Source organism: Aptenodytes forsteri, unplaced genomic scaffold (assembly GCF_000699145.1).
Source record: "Aptenodytes forsteri isolate BGI_AS27 unplaced genomic scaffold, ASM69914v1 Scaffold422, whole genome shotgun sequence".
NCBI lineage: Eukaryota > Metazoa > Chordata > Aves > Sphenisciformes > Spheniscidae > Aptenodytes > Aptenodytes forsteri.
In genome coordinates, this window is record NW_008795687.1 from 231,703 (window position 1) to 246,510 (window position 14,808).

Genomic DNA, 14,808 nt, shown 5'->3' on the forward strand with positions numbered 1-14,808 from the left:
GCTGGAGGCTAGAATCCAGCCCGTGAGCGATTTAGGCCAAATCTCCTCCTCTCCCAAGTATTGTTCCTAACAACTGAAGTTTAGCATTAAATGGATCAGAGTAGCGGACTGCTCTCTGTTTCTCTTGTATGCGGACGATGTCCACCTGAAAATGTACCTACGGGCTCCCCGTTGCCCTCTGTCTAGAAAGACTGTAACAAACATCACTAGTGAAATCCAGCTCGGGGAGAATGAAGGTCTGCCCGTCACAGCAGCGGACCTGCCTTGCCAAATGGCTTTCCAGCTTGTTTATGTTACTCTATCCTAACGTCAACTGCTCATAGCCTGGGCAGCATCCGCCTATTCAGAAGTTGCCTGGCTATGAAAGTATTTAGCTGCTTGCAACACGTGGTCCGAGAGACTCACTTTTTTCTAAAGCATTGCGCTCCCGGTGCAAACCCAGCAATCACTTTGCTCCCGTTTCCCCTCGGCGAAAGGAATAGCTTTAAACCCAAAGCTGTGCCCAGCCAGACTCAGAGCTGGTGCCTGGCAGCACACCTCACTGCTGGGCTGCCGATTCCCACCTCCTTATGGAACCAGATCTTCTCTAGAAACATCTACGGAGTCAAATGGCAGCACAGGAGACACGGGGAAGGCTGGGCAAGGGCAGCTCTGCTCTCTGGATCTTGTTTAAAATAGTCCCGTGGGCACGACAGCTGCCAGCTTGTGCTCTTCCACAGGCCTCTGCAGCCCCCTCCACAGCCCCAGAACACCTCCTTCCCAACAAAACAAAGTAACACCCAAAGATTTCACATTGCCAGAGATCCTGCAGACCAGGGGTCTTCTGTATCATCATCTTCCCTTATCTTCAATTTCCCTCGTTGCATGTAAATAATGGAGATTATGGGTCCCTGGTAAATAAACCTGCAAGAAAAACAAGAAAGGAGAAAGAGAGGTCAGGTATGTCAGCGGTTTTGTCCCAGTTACTACATGGTGACAACATCCTGCTAGCCCTCCCGCTGCCACCCAACCCAGACTAGGGGGCAAAGCAAGCGGGATCGCTGGTTCAGTGTGCTCGCTGCACCTCCCCTTTCATTCCCAAGCCTTAATTAAAGCATCATTTGAGGGTCTGGGAGAACTCAAGATGAGTACACGCCTTCTCGTTACACGGCCCCAACCAACAACTGCGAACAGCAATGCCTACGAACTGCACCGGGTGGAAGGTGCAGTGGTAACCGGGTTGGTGCTGCAGCCATTTGGCTGCTGGACTGCGAACAGCAATGCCTACGAACAACTGCACCGGGTGGAAGGTGCAATGGTAATCGGGTTGGTGCTGCAGCCATTTGGCTGCTGGATGGAAGGGCTGGAGGACACTGCTGCAGAGAGGGAGCCCACTCCCACAGCCTTCCCGCTGGTCCCAGTTAGTCCAAGATGGGCATTGCCACGTCTCTCTGCTTCGCAGTGTTTTCATTGTTGACCCAGGCACTGCGGGTCCGAACTCGGTTTATAGTCATTTCTTTCTCAAAGAGCGATTCAAACGCTGCACAGCACACTGCCAAGGTCAGTACGCACCCAGCTGCCCCAGCTCGTGGGCTGAGCTGGGATGGGCTGGCTGGGGGTCGAGCATCGCCCTGCACACCGGTAACACAGCCCCATCCCGCGGGGCTCGCCGCGGTGACAGCCCGCCTGGAACAAGGATGAGCATTACTGCGGCAGAGCCCGGCCTTGAGGGGTCCACATGATGCGCATGCAAGTGGTGGCTCCCGGTCCTCTGCATCCGCACACCCAGGGAAAGGCGGAACAAGCTGTGACACCGGGGACGCCCTGCACCGCTCGCCCTCTCTGTCAGCAGCAGCTCGGGCTTCTTGAGTGGCTCTGCAAGAGGCAGTTAAAATCCCTTTCGGTGCAACTGAAAGCAGAGCAGGATGGGTTCGCAGCGTGGCCGTGCTGCGCTTGCGACAGCCCACGAGGATGCTCAGTGCCAGGGATTTTAGGAAAGCATGGGCAGATCTTTGCTGTGCCAGTCTCTGCCCTGGCCAAAGTCCCAACCAAGGGTGCTGCACCGACTCCTCCACAGCCCTGGCACTGCACTCTCCTGTCTTCCTAGCTCACGGACGCAGAAATGCTCAACTCTGCACATAAGCCACCAGCATTTTCCTCCCAGTTTGTTTGCAACCCAGCAAATTCCCTGTGGACATCCCATCCGGCAGCAAGGCTGGACCCAGCAGAGGAACGGCACACATGCACATGATGTCACTTCTGTATTGGAAATACATCATTCAGGATGTCCCAACCTTCAGAGGAGGGACCAGCAGAGCTGAGGTCAGGGGTTGTGCTGGGAAGCAGCGGTGACGGTTCGATGAAAGCTGGGACCCACCTGCCCAATGGAGGGACCCGGGGGTCTCCCCGCTGCTGTCAGCTCTGCCTCGCTGGCCCCTCGAGGGCTTCCTGCAGCAGGGGACGGGGCTGGAAGTCACCGAAACACGTGCAAACCTTCAACCTAAGTGGAGGGACCTTCACTTCATCACCCCTTGTGCTATGCACGGGTGGTAATTTTCCAGGAGTTAACAGCAGTTTAATTTTTCCCCAGACTTGAGCTCTGAGCTCAGACAGTTACATGGAAAAAACCTGGGGGGGGGGGGGTTTAGCTCCCCTCCTCAGCAGGGGCAGATCCACACTTTGGGGTACGGCCAGGTCCTCTCCCGAGCAAGGGGCTCTGCAGAGACACCGAGCAACAGCGACGGAGCAGCAGGAGAGACCTGCTGAAGAAAAACTGCCGCTGCCCAGCAAATTACCCAAGTCCCTTAGCCCTAGGAAATCTCATTAAAGAAATCCGTGCCTGAGGAACACATTTCTAAAGGAAGAGGCTGCCTGGAACAGAAGCCAGGGCCACGGGCACGCTGCTTTTCAGGAGAGGTTAACCAGGAGATGCCGCCTTTGCAGGCTGCAATCAGGAAAAAAAGCCTTTCTGTTTGAGAAGACAGGCTTGCAAGAGGCACCCGGACATCAGGTTGGGGCAATCGCACAAGGATTTTTCTGGAAGATTTCTCCTGTGATGCAGCTTCATTAGCAAGTAGGGCAGCGTTTCTGTTTGTGCTTCCCTGGAGTAGGAGCATTTTCAGGGAAGGCGCTTGCTTGAGCAACCCCGAGCTCACAGCTCTGAGACAGGAGAGCTCACTCCATTGACGCACGTTGTTTCAGGGGCTTGTTCAAGAGCTTTTAATCCCTCCCCTGATGCCACTTATAGTTTTAATCAGCTCGAATGTTCATTCGGCATCAGCAGGATATGAACCGGGAGTCCTCATCCAGCACCTAAGGAAGATGACACTAATGCGTGGGTCATGGCAGTGGCAATGCGGTCTGCGTGATATCAGAGGACTCAGCGCAGGGGAGGGAGAGATAACCCAGCACCTTCTCGTGTTAATCACATTATCTACCCCTGCGTGGGAACACAGGGTACGAGGGAAGGGGGCTGAGAGCCTGCTGTATCTCCTAAGCCCTTCCTCATGCTCTGTACGTGTATCTGTGATGCACTCCTTGGGAGCTGCCTTAAATCCAACCGCAGCGGCCTCCCCCAGGAGGGAGAGGGGGTGACGGTGAGCAAACGCAAACACTAACACATCTGGCCAGAGGTGACGTGCTGCAGTTCATCCTCAGGGCTTCGCTTCTCCCCAGGTAGAATCAACGCTGCCCAGAAAGATGTTGCCACTCCGCGGGGTGGCCCCGCGTTGCTGCACCCGCTGCTACGGCCAAAAAGAGGAACTGACTTTGCTTTTACTGTCCCATGGCTTTTGTCCAGGCCAAGATTCACAAACCACACTGAAAACAGTCTGAAGTCAAAACTAACATTGTTTCAGAAATGAAACCGCTATCCTCTTCCTTGACTTGCTCACCTGTCCCCGGCCAGCGGGGTAAGGGCACTCTTACCGGATGGTAAAATCTGAGTTGAGTGGTAGTAACAGACAAGACCTAACCTGATGCAACAGCCCTGCGCACTGATAGCTTGCAGAGATGCTGCTGATGTGCGTCCGATCCCTGCCCTCCAGGTCTGGAGATCTGTAGGGCAGCAGTTTGTTAGCGGTGCTTGGGAGCGGCGGGGCACAGCACCAGAGAGCCCTCGCCAGGGACAGACACCATCATGCAGATGAGCTTGTTCAGCATCAGCTCCTGTTGCATTTTGAAAATGCAAAGAGGACAACAATGCAAATGCAAACAGTTACTTTCAGCTGAAACCGGAATGATCAAAACCAGTGACAGAGGAGGAGGAGGAGTGCTGGAGTGAACCAGGCTGGCCTCGGCTGTCAGACGCCTTCCTGCTGAAGGCAGCCCCGCCCCTGGTGACAGAGGAGGAGGAGGAGGAGTGCTGGAGTGAACCAGGCTGGCCTCGGCTGTCAGACGCCTTCCTGCTGAAGGCAGCCCCCGAGCTGCTGCAGTCTGCACCACACTGCATGCACAGATTCCTGCCGTTCACCTTGAGCATCCACCCCAAAATCAGACCTACTGTTTTATCCACAGTGAAAATATCATGGAATATGATCGACCAGAACAAGCCGCCTTCTACACCCATGACAACCGTTGCAGTTTGATGTCCTACGTGAATTAAAACTACAAAGTTTCTTAAATGCGTAACTGTAGGTGTAGCCATACGTTTGGGTTAATACCTAGACTGTAGTCTTCATTGTACTAGCTTGATTACCTTGTATAAACACTGCATGCCTTACAACAACTATGCCCTTGAAGAAGAACTAAAAGACCGATAAAAGGGGAACATCCTGCCCTAGAAGGCGGCGGAGGCTGGATGATTGCCAAAGAAACAAGAAGTCAGCAAAACACCTGCGGTAACTAGGGGAAAGGTAAAGGCGGCAGGGGGAGATCGGGACCACCGACGCAATTCAAGACTGGAAAGACTTGCCCCCCCAGACCTGCAAGGAGCATGCATGCTAATTTACATGGCAAGCGAGGCTAATTTGAACACAACTAACCAACGAACTTGACCTTAGGCGGGCTTTTGCTAATCGTGTAACAATATAAATACGCTGTAGTTCTCGTGTGTGGCGTGCTAGCTTTGTGGAATTACCACCTAGCACCCACCTTTGCGCAAACACGAGATAAATAAGTATCTGGGCTCTGTGTGCAAGACTGGCTTATCGCACACCGGGTACCGGACCCCGCCTGTGGGACAAGAGAGGTGGTGGGTGATGCTGCCACTTGCCCCCCTCGTTGCTGCGGCCAAGACCAATGGTGCCACTCCAGCGAGCAGCAAACAGCCACGTGCTCTCGCTGTACCTCGCTCCTCAGCAACTTGTCTAAGGGTTGCTCAATCCACGCTGCACAAACCCACAACGTTAGAGGGTCCCACTGAAGCAGCAGTGTCCACGGGAGGCTCCTCACCAGCCCTGGAGAACTCGGAGGGCAGCTACAAAAAAGACACGCAAAGAAGAAGATGTTCACATTGCAGGAAAGGAGGAGAGCGGCCCCAGCCTTCCAGTACCCACAAGGAGGGGCGAAATACTTCTTAGTGTGCGGTGCGGTCACAGTGCTGGGCTATCACACGGCAATCAAGAGGTGATCAGCAGGTACCCAGCACAATCCAGCCACTCCCTAAAGAAAGGCTTTTGTCCTCTTTGCCCAAAAGGCATGCTTTTGCTCAGACTTTAGATAAACAGTGTTCAAATAAGAAAAAACCTTTGTTTTGCCCGGGGAAATGCTGCCCACCTCTGCTGGACCTACCACCCTGGGGCCACCAGCAGCGCTGGTGAGGGGAGCAAGGAGATAAGCAGGCTCATCTCCACTCCAGACACCCTGGTGTCCAGCAGAAACCAAGCCAGAAACACTTTCCTGACTGAAAACTGACATTTAATATCTGCATTTTGGAAGGATAACAGAGCCTGAGGCCTGCCGACTGGCAGGTGCGTCCAGCATCCGTAGCAGAACTAAAGGCAAAGCTGCTGGGACATGAAGCAAAATCAGAAGAGGTCAGTGGCATACCAACAAATACACAAAAATCTGATTGCCTGGGTCAGGGAGGGTTACAGTTTTCCAGGTTATAGACACGAACCAAGGCTCAGCAGGGTCTGAAGCTGTCCTGGGGAAGAACTCACTGCATGACCCAGCAGCACTGTAAGCTACGTGCCAGTGCCACAATTAAGTTGTAAGAGGTTACTTGAGTTTTTTGGTCAACTTAAATTAACTGAGAGCAGAATTCAGGCCCTGCTCTAAATCCCATTTTAAGCTTCTCAAGCGGGTTTCCAGTTTAAGGTTTGCATTTAATAACAGCCAGAGGCAGGCCGATTTGAATGCACAAATACACAACGCATTAGAAAAACCCTATAGGAAAGCACACCAAATATTCTGCTGCCCCATAAACAAGCCAGAGGAACGCTCCCCACAGCACAACGCTCTGGGTCTGCAGCGAACATATGGATGGCGCCAGGCTTCTGTCTGGGTCAAGCAGCCACGCTACGTATGCCGGGTTGCGTTATATAAGCGCATCCATCTCTGCTGCAGCCGTGTCACCGTCGGAGCAGATCCGATCGGTGCAGACTCACAGCTGGCTCCGGACGCAGATGGAGGGGGGTGGTTTGCAGAAGGCAGCCAGGTTTTAAGCAAACAGCCCCAGGGTAGGACTGTCCCCTCAGTGTTTGTTATCCCTGCATGTACCATTCTGCAGATATGCACAGGATGAATTTTCCCCGGAGGGCACGGGCTGGTTGCATAACTCAGCAGCATCGCGTCAGCACAGAGCGATTGCAGATGGCAACGGCAAACCCCGACCCGACCCTCCGTCACGCAGCAGAGCTGCTCCCAACAGCCAGAGGAGACCCACACCTGGCCTGGGGCACAAGGTGGGGTGCCCTGCTTTTGCCCCGGGACTTTATCACACCCACCTTAAGGGCTCACATTTCTGCAGATTCACTCCCCCACCCTAATCCCCAGCCCACACTTGCACTGGGACCAGTACCAAGCCCCAGGCAGAAACAGTCACATCAATTACTTGCACTGGAGATCTTAAGGGCATTAAATATTTTGTGCCAGGGGTGTGGAGGGGATGGCTTGCAGACCAGTTTGGACAAACCAGCAGTGACAACAACCAGACCTACCCCATGAGCCTTTCCATTTCTATATTCCTATCTCTCTGCAAACAGCACAAAGCTTACCTGGGCACACACACAGAGAGGGGACGGGCAGCACATCGCTTTACACAAGCTCAGGAACCCTCAGGTGGGCAGCAATGAGGTTTCTTAGCAAAACCTGCCAAAATGCCCCCACCTTCCCCACCGCCCTGCTGCTGGAGGCTCGCTCTCGGGAGCAGGCCAGGCACACAGCCATCAACTGCAAGGCTGAAGGCTGGGTGTTTGCTGGCTAGGGCAGCCATTTCGTCCCTCTTCGCTCTCTTGGATCTGTGGTCTGCTCTGGTCCAGCAGGATCTGTGCGATTTCGGGCTGAGGCGAGGGCTGGGAGCCCAAGCTGCAATGCCAGCACCTGACACAGGCAGGCTTTCAGAGGTCTCCTGTGACCAGCAACAGTCGGGCAGCGAACCTGGGCTGGGAAGACGTCAGCCTCGCCCCTTGAAATCTGTAATTTTTCAGTTTCATTGAAGTGGTTGGCCGGGAGTATCCCTAGTAACAGCTCCTGTTTACAGACAGCTTTGCCATGCTGGCAACACCTCCCAGTCCTTTGGTGTCACTGGTTAATGACACCGCCAGCTACCCCATGTCCCTGGGGGTCCTTCCAGACCGTGTGTGACCACCCAGGCCTCAGGACCAGGACCTCTGGGCTTAGGACTATTTAGGAACCAAGTTGGGGGGAGAAAGGAGGGGACTCTGCTTGAACGGAGCTGAGCTCAGTCTGACCACAACTGTTTTGTAAGCTTCCTTCCTGAGCAGATGCAGGTGTACAAACTCAGGTGCTGGACACCAGAGCATCCCACCGGGTTTGGGCAACCGCAGTTCACACCAAAGGGAAGTCCTGCCTTTAGCAAGGAAACAAAATGAGACGGACCCACAAGACAGACCCACGTGCCTCGTAAGTGAAAGCAAAGGAAACAGCTTTGTGCTGAGACAGACCTGCCACTCCACTCGGTGCCGGCCCACCGAGCCAGCCGAGCCCCGAGGTGTCCTGTCTCAAAGGGGAAGGGGACTGTGCTAGACAGCGAGGTGCTCCCAGCGCTGACTGCAGAAATTACACCACATAGCAGAGGAGGCAGAACTGGCAGCTCCTTCCCTGCCCCTGGGAGAGATGGACGTACCCAAAGCTGATGTCAGAGGGTGCTCGCAGGTCTCTGCTGTGCACCAGCCCGTCTCGGCCACTGGCCAGGACCTCCGAGGAGCAGGGCTCCTGCCCAGCTCTGCCAGCTCCGCTGGGCCTTTGGGCAGCAGCAGGACGTGCAGCTGCTAATCCTGCTTCCCACCTCTACTTTATTTTTGCAGTAGAATAGGTGGAAAAAAACTCAGAAGCAGTGCTCCGATGAGTCACTATAGAAATAGCTCTGGGAGCATAAAAGATTCCTTTGTGTCACTACAAAGTGCATTATTGGGCTGGTACAGCAGACAGAATAATACAAAAACTGCGGATCACTTACCCAGCTGCAAAGCACAGCAGTGCCTTGCCCTGAATTTAAGCAGCACATGTAACCTGGTCCATTCTGGTTTCAAGCTCAAAGGCATCAGGTCGATCCTGTGGGTTAGCAGCCAACATGTCTTTCAAGAGCTGCTTGATCCCCTCAGACATGGAAGTCCTGCGTTTCTGAGGGATGTGCAGCTCCATCTTTGGGTTTTCTAGCAGCGCCTCCCCAACGGGCACAATCTCGGTCCCCTGCTTGATGTAGGTCCCCAGCAGCTCCTTCTTGGTCTCCGCATCGATGAAAGTTATCCTCTCAATCATGGCCCAGATGATGATGCCGAGGGCGAAGATGTCAGCCTTGGCGGTGTAGTGTCCCTCCCAGACCTCGGGCGCCATGTAGAAATCAGAGCCGCAAGCCGAAGACAGCCAGTACTTGTTCACATTCACATTTTTGTTCTCATGCCCACCCTCCTTGCCCCGAGCAGTCAGGCCAGCGCAGACCTTACTCAGCCCGAAGTCGGCCACCTTGAGAACAGGGGTGCCGGATTTCTCGGTTATCAGGATGTTGTCTGGTTTCAGGTCCCGGTGGACAATGTGGTTCTTGTGCAGGAAGGCAATGGCGCTGGTCAGCTGCAGCATGAAGCTCTTGTTTGTCGCTGGGTCGGGTCTTCGTGAGAGCACATACTGGTTGAGGTCTCCCCCTTCACAGAACTCCATGACGAACCACAGGTAGCAAGGCTCCTCGGCGTAGCCCAGGATCCTCTCACCTAACCGAAAGGGACAAAAACAAGAGTGGGTTTTTCAGACACACTACAAAATGTCCACACTAACTCAGTGCAGGCAAGGGACAGGTCTGGTTTATGCGGATAGTAAAGGCCTTAGGAACGTGACCGGGACCTATTGCACTGCAGGGCACCAGCAGTGATGTTCAAGTGCTTTAGGATCCCATTGAGTGCCACGCACCAGCACCATGTTTATCAGGTGACCTGATAAACCCTGACAGGTCAGGGACCTGTTCCCAGCAAGGCACAGGCACATGAGTGAGACCGAGCACACGTCTTCTCAGGTGCTTGCAGGGAACTTGGAAGCAGAGGGTTATTTTCCTGCGCTACCGTCAGGCAATTCTCCCCGGGCTCTAACAGCCAAAGCAGCAGAGACTAAAAGCACAATTAGCAGTGAGTCTATGGGAAAAAAATAACCAGTTCTATGTGAACGCCAGCTCTCCCAGCTGAGCTCTGCTGCAGTAGGCAAAGGCTGGCTTATACCTTGCGTTTTACTAGCATAACTGCAAGCGGGGAGTAAATCACATCCCTTAACGCTGTGCCAGTACAGCCTCGCTAAGAGCAGTCACACCAGTGTCAAAGCCTTGCAGCATGCTGGCTCTTCTCAGACTAAATTTGTGCGTTTAAGCATTGTGTTTGTGCTAGGGGAGCTCTGCCACTTCATACAGCTTTCATTAGGAGCCAAGTCGTCTTTAAAGACAGGAAACTGGAGGCCCAAGTAGCAAACAATATTTAAGTGCAATCTCAGCCGCGCTTATGAATACAACTGTTGCCTCGCTTGTTAGTGCTGCTACTCAATATTATGTCCCCAACAGCTTCTTCCTTCACCAGACACCTCATCGAGCTCTTCAAGCTCAGAGCATCTCAGGTCCAATTCATTGCATCTAGCTTTTACTCCACAACCCCCCTGGAAGGCAAACCACTCTCTTGCACATAAACTAGACACGTGGAGAAATGCAACAGCATCCTATCGGCTAAATGGGGCCATGGCAGTGAGACACCAGGATGCCCTGGGGAGCGCAGGCAGCAGACCTGGCCCCGTTAGCCAATGCCAGGATGCAAATCCCGCTGCCAGACCCCACATCACCTGCACAGAGCACCCAGGTGACAGACAGAGCCTGCACACACAACCAGGGTATCATTTTGCTCTAGGAACTAGTTTTTTTACCCTCAAGCACCGTAAGGGAGAAGATGGAGGACACCACTCGCCTCTGCCACAGTTAACAAGTCACACAGACGAATCTGAATGTTTTGAAAGCAGTTAAATAACTCCACCCATTTGACAAAGTTGGGTTTTGTTTTAGCAAAGCCCTAGAGAGCATCTGGGAAAGCAAGCTTCCAGCAGCAGGTAAAGCCAAGGACTAGCAGGGACACCAAGCCCTGGGCTGCCCGGCGCCCATGCCTGCAGCGGTCAGCGATCGGTGCGGGTGGGAATATTGGTTATTTGCACAAACAGTCTGTATCCATGGCTACTGCTATGGAAATGAAAGTCTGCACAACAGAAGGATTTGGCTGCACCTCCCTGCCCTCAGCAGAAGATGAAGGTTAGGTCTGGGGGATGGGAGGGACCGTGAACAGGCTGGACACATGGGGCACTGGGTGCACTTTGAGGGGACAAATGAGACCCCCAAAGTGCTGGAGGGGGGCTCAGCACGCAAGCCCAAGGGCCAACTGGGAGCAGCACAGGACAGCTTGGCTCTGGAGACCAAAACACCAACAAGAAAAAGCAGCTTCTCCAGTGCGAGTCACCCTTTGGTGAGACTAGCATGACAGCATGGAAACTGAAGCAGAGGCCGCTCGTCCCAGGAGCGGAGACCTTTGCACAGCCAGGACAGCCCCAGCTCGCACCGCTGCTGCCACCTTGGATTTGCTAAACCCCAGCAACGTTGCAGCAGGGCACAGGGCTTTGCTTTCCTGCTCCCCTCAGCATCCATGTAGCCCCATCATGGGGAGCAGGAGGGTTTGGCTCTTCTCACCCAGGAACTGCACCACGACTGGGAACATGGCAGTGCCCCGTGCCCACACGTGGCCAGGAGCATCAAGCCAGGGCACGCAGGTGGGAGGGCGAGAGCATTCACACAGCAGCGCTGCCGACAGCCCCTTCCCGCAGAGAATCGGCTCAAACACCGGCTCACCAGCAGCAAGGACCTGCTGGCTCTAGCAAATCAAGGTTTGTTTTTAGCATAACGAAGGCTCTGATTTAAAACTTGGTCCCTGAACCTCAGCAAGCACAGGGAGGACACCACTGACCCAGCAGTAGCTGCAGGCACCGTGCACTTCACTTTGGGTGGAGCGCTGCTAGGAGAGGCTTAAGCCAAGAGTAATATTTCTTCATTTTCTTTCTATAATCTGAAAGTGTTTTAGTTGTTAAATCATCTTCCTGCCTTCAAAACAAACAGCTTTAAACATAAAGAGCTGGCAAGCTGCTTCTTAAAGATGAGATGTTAGCAAACTGAAGTCAAGCAGTCAAGAGCTGGAGAGATGCAGATGACAGGCCAGACCTGTTCTCCATCACGAAGCGAGCATCCCTGCACGCTCCCTGCCCAAACACAGGATGGCACACGCTAACTTCTCCGTCCCTGCAGCAGCCCTCCCACGACCTATCCTGGGAGCTCATTAACAGGTTACTAACTTGCTTAGCATCACGGGGAAAAAAAAATCTAATGACAGCAGAACCAGCATCCCGCTGCCACGTGTAACCTCCGACTCTCTCTGTGCAAAGAGGCTGCGCCGGAGAGATGAGAACCAGCAGCATGAAGCCTGGGTGCTTGGACTGATGGCAACATGCGTGGCGATGCCAGGGCAGCCTGCGAGCACGGCTGAGCACTGGCAGCGAGTCAGCGGCCCTGTGGGTGACATGCTAAGAAGCAACACCCTATATAGGTTCACTTAAGGCAGCTCTATCACTGCTATGGGTTAGGAACAACAAGAGGGGCACGTGGACGTGCACAAGCCCCGAAGGTGTGCGTGTATCAGGGCACCAAGCACATTGCTCGAGTACACGCCTCTCCTCCAGGCTCAGTGCCAGGCTTTCAGCTTCCTTTTTGCACTCTGCCCTTGAATTTATTATTCCACATCTCACTAAAATGATGAAGGTGCAGGCTCCGCACTGTAGCTGAGACCCGACATCGCCTGGTATCCCGACAGTTGTGCTCCCAATTCAGAAAGTCCCCGATTAATCCCCCCCGTGCCCTGAGCCCCGGCACATTGGCACAGCATCTGTGCAGGCCTGTAAATAGCCCAGCTGCAGTCGTGCAGAATGGCACGGCAGCACAGCTACGTGCCGGCTACCTCGGCCGGGGTGACAGCACGGCAGCTCCAGCACGCAGCTCGCATGCTGCGGGGCAGGGAAGGAGAGCAAGCTAGACCTGGGAGACTCACCTAGCTCTGGCTTTTGTTTTGAAAATATTTATCGGTGCCATATCAGACCCAAAGCTCGGGAAGGCAGCGAGCACAGCCCCTGCCCGAGCCTGCGGCCAGCAGATAACACAGCCCGGAGGGCAGTCAGGAGGAAGGCAGATGGAGGGGAAAATGCACTCCGGTTTGGGGAGCAAAACTGCCGCTCTCTGGCCTTGGGATGGAAAGCCCAGCTCTGCTCCCCTCTTCAGAGGGCTGCAGCGGGAACAGGGCAGGCAAAGCCCTCCCCATGGCAGGGAAGTTGGGGGGCTCTCTCCCCACCTAGAGATGGGGGGCACCTACAGCTACCCGAGAGCTATCCCCCCAAGCCACGCCATCTCTTCTCAGGGCTTGCGACACGGCAAGGGGGGCAGGAAACCCCTGTACCTGCCAGGAAGAGCTTGACTTGCTACAGCTGGACATGCACTCAGCGAAGGGAAGAGTTGGCTCCTTTCCCGGGGAGTCGTGCCCCCGAAGGCACGTAAAGGAAACACCCAGGCTATACAGAAATTAGGACACTGCCTTTCTGGCAGGGGCTCCCTTGGGTGGTTGCGTGTGGAATGTGAAGGGAGAGCAGGATCAGGTCTGCACGGGGGAGAGCCAGGCAGGCCCCGACACGTCCCCCCAGGATTGCGGAGGGGACAGGCAGGGCAGGGGCAGTCTGAGAGCCAGAGGTTTGCTGGGAGGATGGGTCTCGGCAGCCTTGCACGAAGCCTGTGCCTGGTACAGGGTTTGGAGGCTGCCTGCACTGGGGGGGGGGCTCAGCCAGGGGGGCATGGGGAGACTGAGCTCCCTAAGGAGCGTACGGGAGTCCTGGCACGCAAGTTTGTGGAAGGAGGGGTTTGGGGTGAGCTGGCTTTGGCTCTGGCAGGCTGGGGGGCGCAGGGGCATCGAGGAGGCAGGGCTCCAGTATTTTTCCACATCTTCACTGCACGTTGGCAGAGCTGGGTCTGACAAGCAGCAAAGAGAGCAGAGGAAGGGAGGGAGCATTTCGGAGATGTCACCATCACAGCCATCAGCTGTGGCAGGAGAAGGTGACCCCTGACAGCCCCGTGATGCTGCTGAGGGACCCCAGGGGCGTCAGCCCAGACTACAGGCACTGCTGCTTCCAGGGCTGTCCCCATAAAGCCAGCACTTGGGACGGGAATGGGAACAGGAGAGCTCAAAGAACAGTCCCAAAGCTGTAAGAGCTCAAGGGAGCAGGCAGGGCACCGTAACGGGCTGCAGCCTCGGGGTGCTCAGAGGAGACAGGACTGTGCGTCAGGTGGAGAAGTCCCCTTGGTGTGACTGGGGCAGAGACAGGTGAAGGTCCCCGAGGGACACACGTGGGCTGTGGTGCAGGTCAGGGTAGCGGAGGGAGCCCCAGGAGTGGGGGGTGTAACAGAGAAGGAAGAAGTAAGCAGTGGCAGGGGGTGCAGGGAAGGGCTGAGGGCAGCATGCAGGGATGCTCCCCGGGGCTGGGTCCGAGCCTGGAGGTGACAATAGGGTCCCCTCAGGAGGGGCACAGGGCTGGGGTGTGCTGCAGAGGTGCAGGGCACAAGGAGGGACCCCACGAGCAGGGCACAGGGCTGCCAAGGCACAGGGTGGGGGCTTAGGGAAGGGTGTCCCTGGGAGCAGCACACAGAGGAAGGGGACAGAGCGGAGGGGACACACAGGCAGAGCCCAAGGGCACAGTACCCAAGGACAGGTGATGCTGTGCAAGGGTCCCAAGGGGTGCTTGGGGTGGGTGGCAGCAAAGAGGGGTGCAGAGGGCAGCAGAGAGACCCTGTGGGGGAGCCCTGCAGGGACAGGACCGAGGCGGGTGATGGGAGCAGAGAGGAGCATGCCTGGGGCAGGTACCACTGTGGTACAGAGGGACCCCAGGGCTGGCAGGGGTGACAGAGGAGACTGGGACGACCAGGGGTGCAGTGGGGGGAGCCCGGGGGTGGTTATACTGGCAAAGTGGGGGGCAAGGGGTCTGCCCAGGGTGGGGGTGTCTGGGAAGGGTGCCCCAGGAGCTGGAGGTCAGGGTGCCCCGGGGGAAGGGAAGGGCGACGCCAGGGTATCCTGCGTGGGGTATCCCAGAGTGGGGATATCCCAGTGCGGGGGC

At 55.3% G+C, this 14,808-nt stretch overlaps 1 protein-coding gene across 1 annotated transcript in view; it reads right to left on the reverse strand.

Annotated features, from left to right (window-relative positions):
- Window positions 1-471: 471 nt before the first annotated feature.
- Window positions 472-14,808, reverse strand: part of LOC103901813 (serine/threonine-protein kinase 35) — a 24,900-nt gene continuing 10,563 nt past the window's right edge. Inside the window, exons 2-3 of the mRNA XM_009282758.1 lie at window positions 8,561-9,308; window positions 472-903 (exon numbers count right to left, since the gene is read on the reverse strand). Of these exons, the coding sequence (XP_009281033.1) occupies window positions 8,596-9,308 (713 nt within the window). The 3' untranslated portion in view covers window positions 472-903; window positions 8,561-8,595. The remainder of the gene's footprint in view (window positions 904-8,560; window positions 9,309-14,808) is intronic.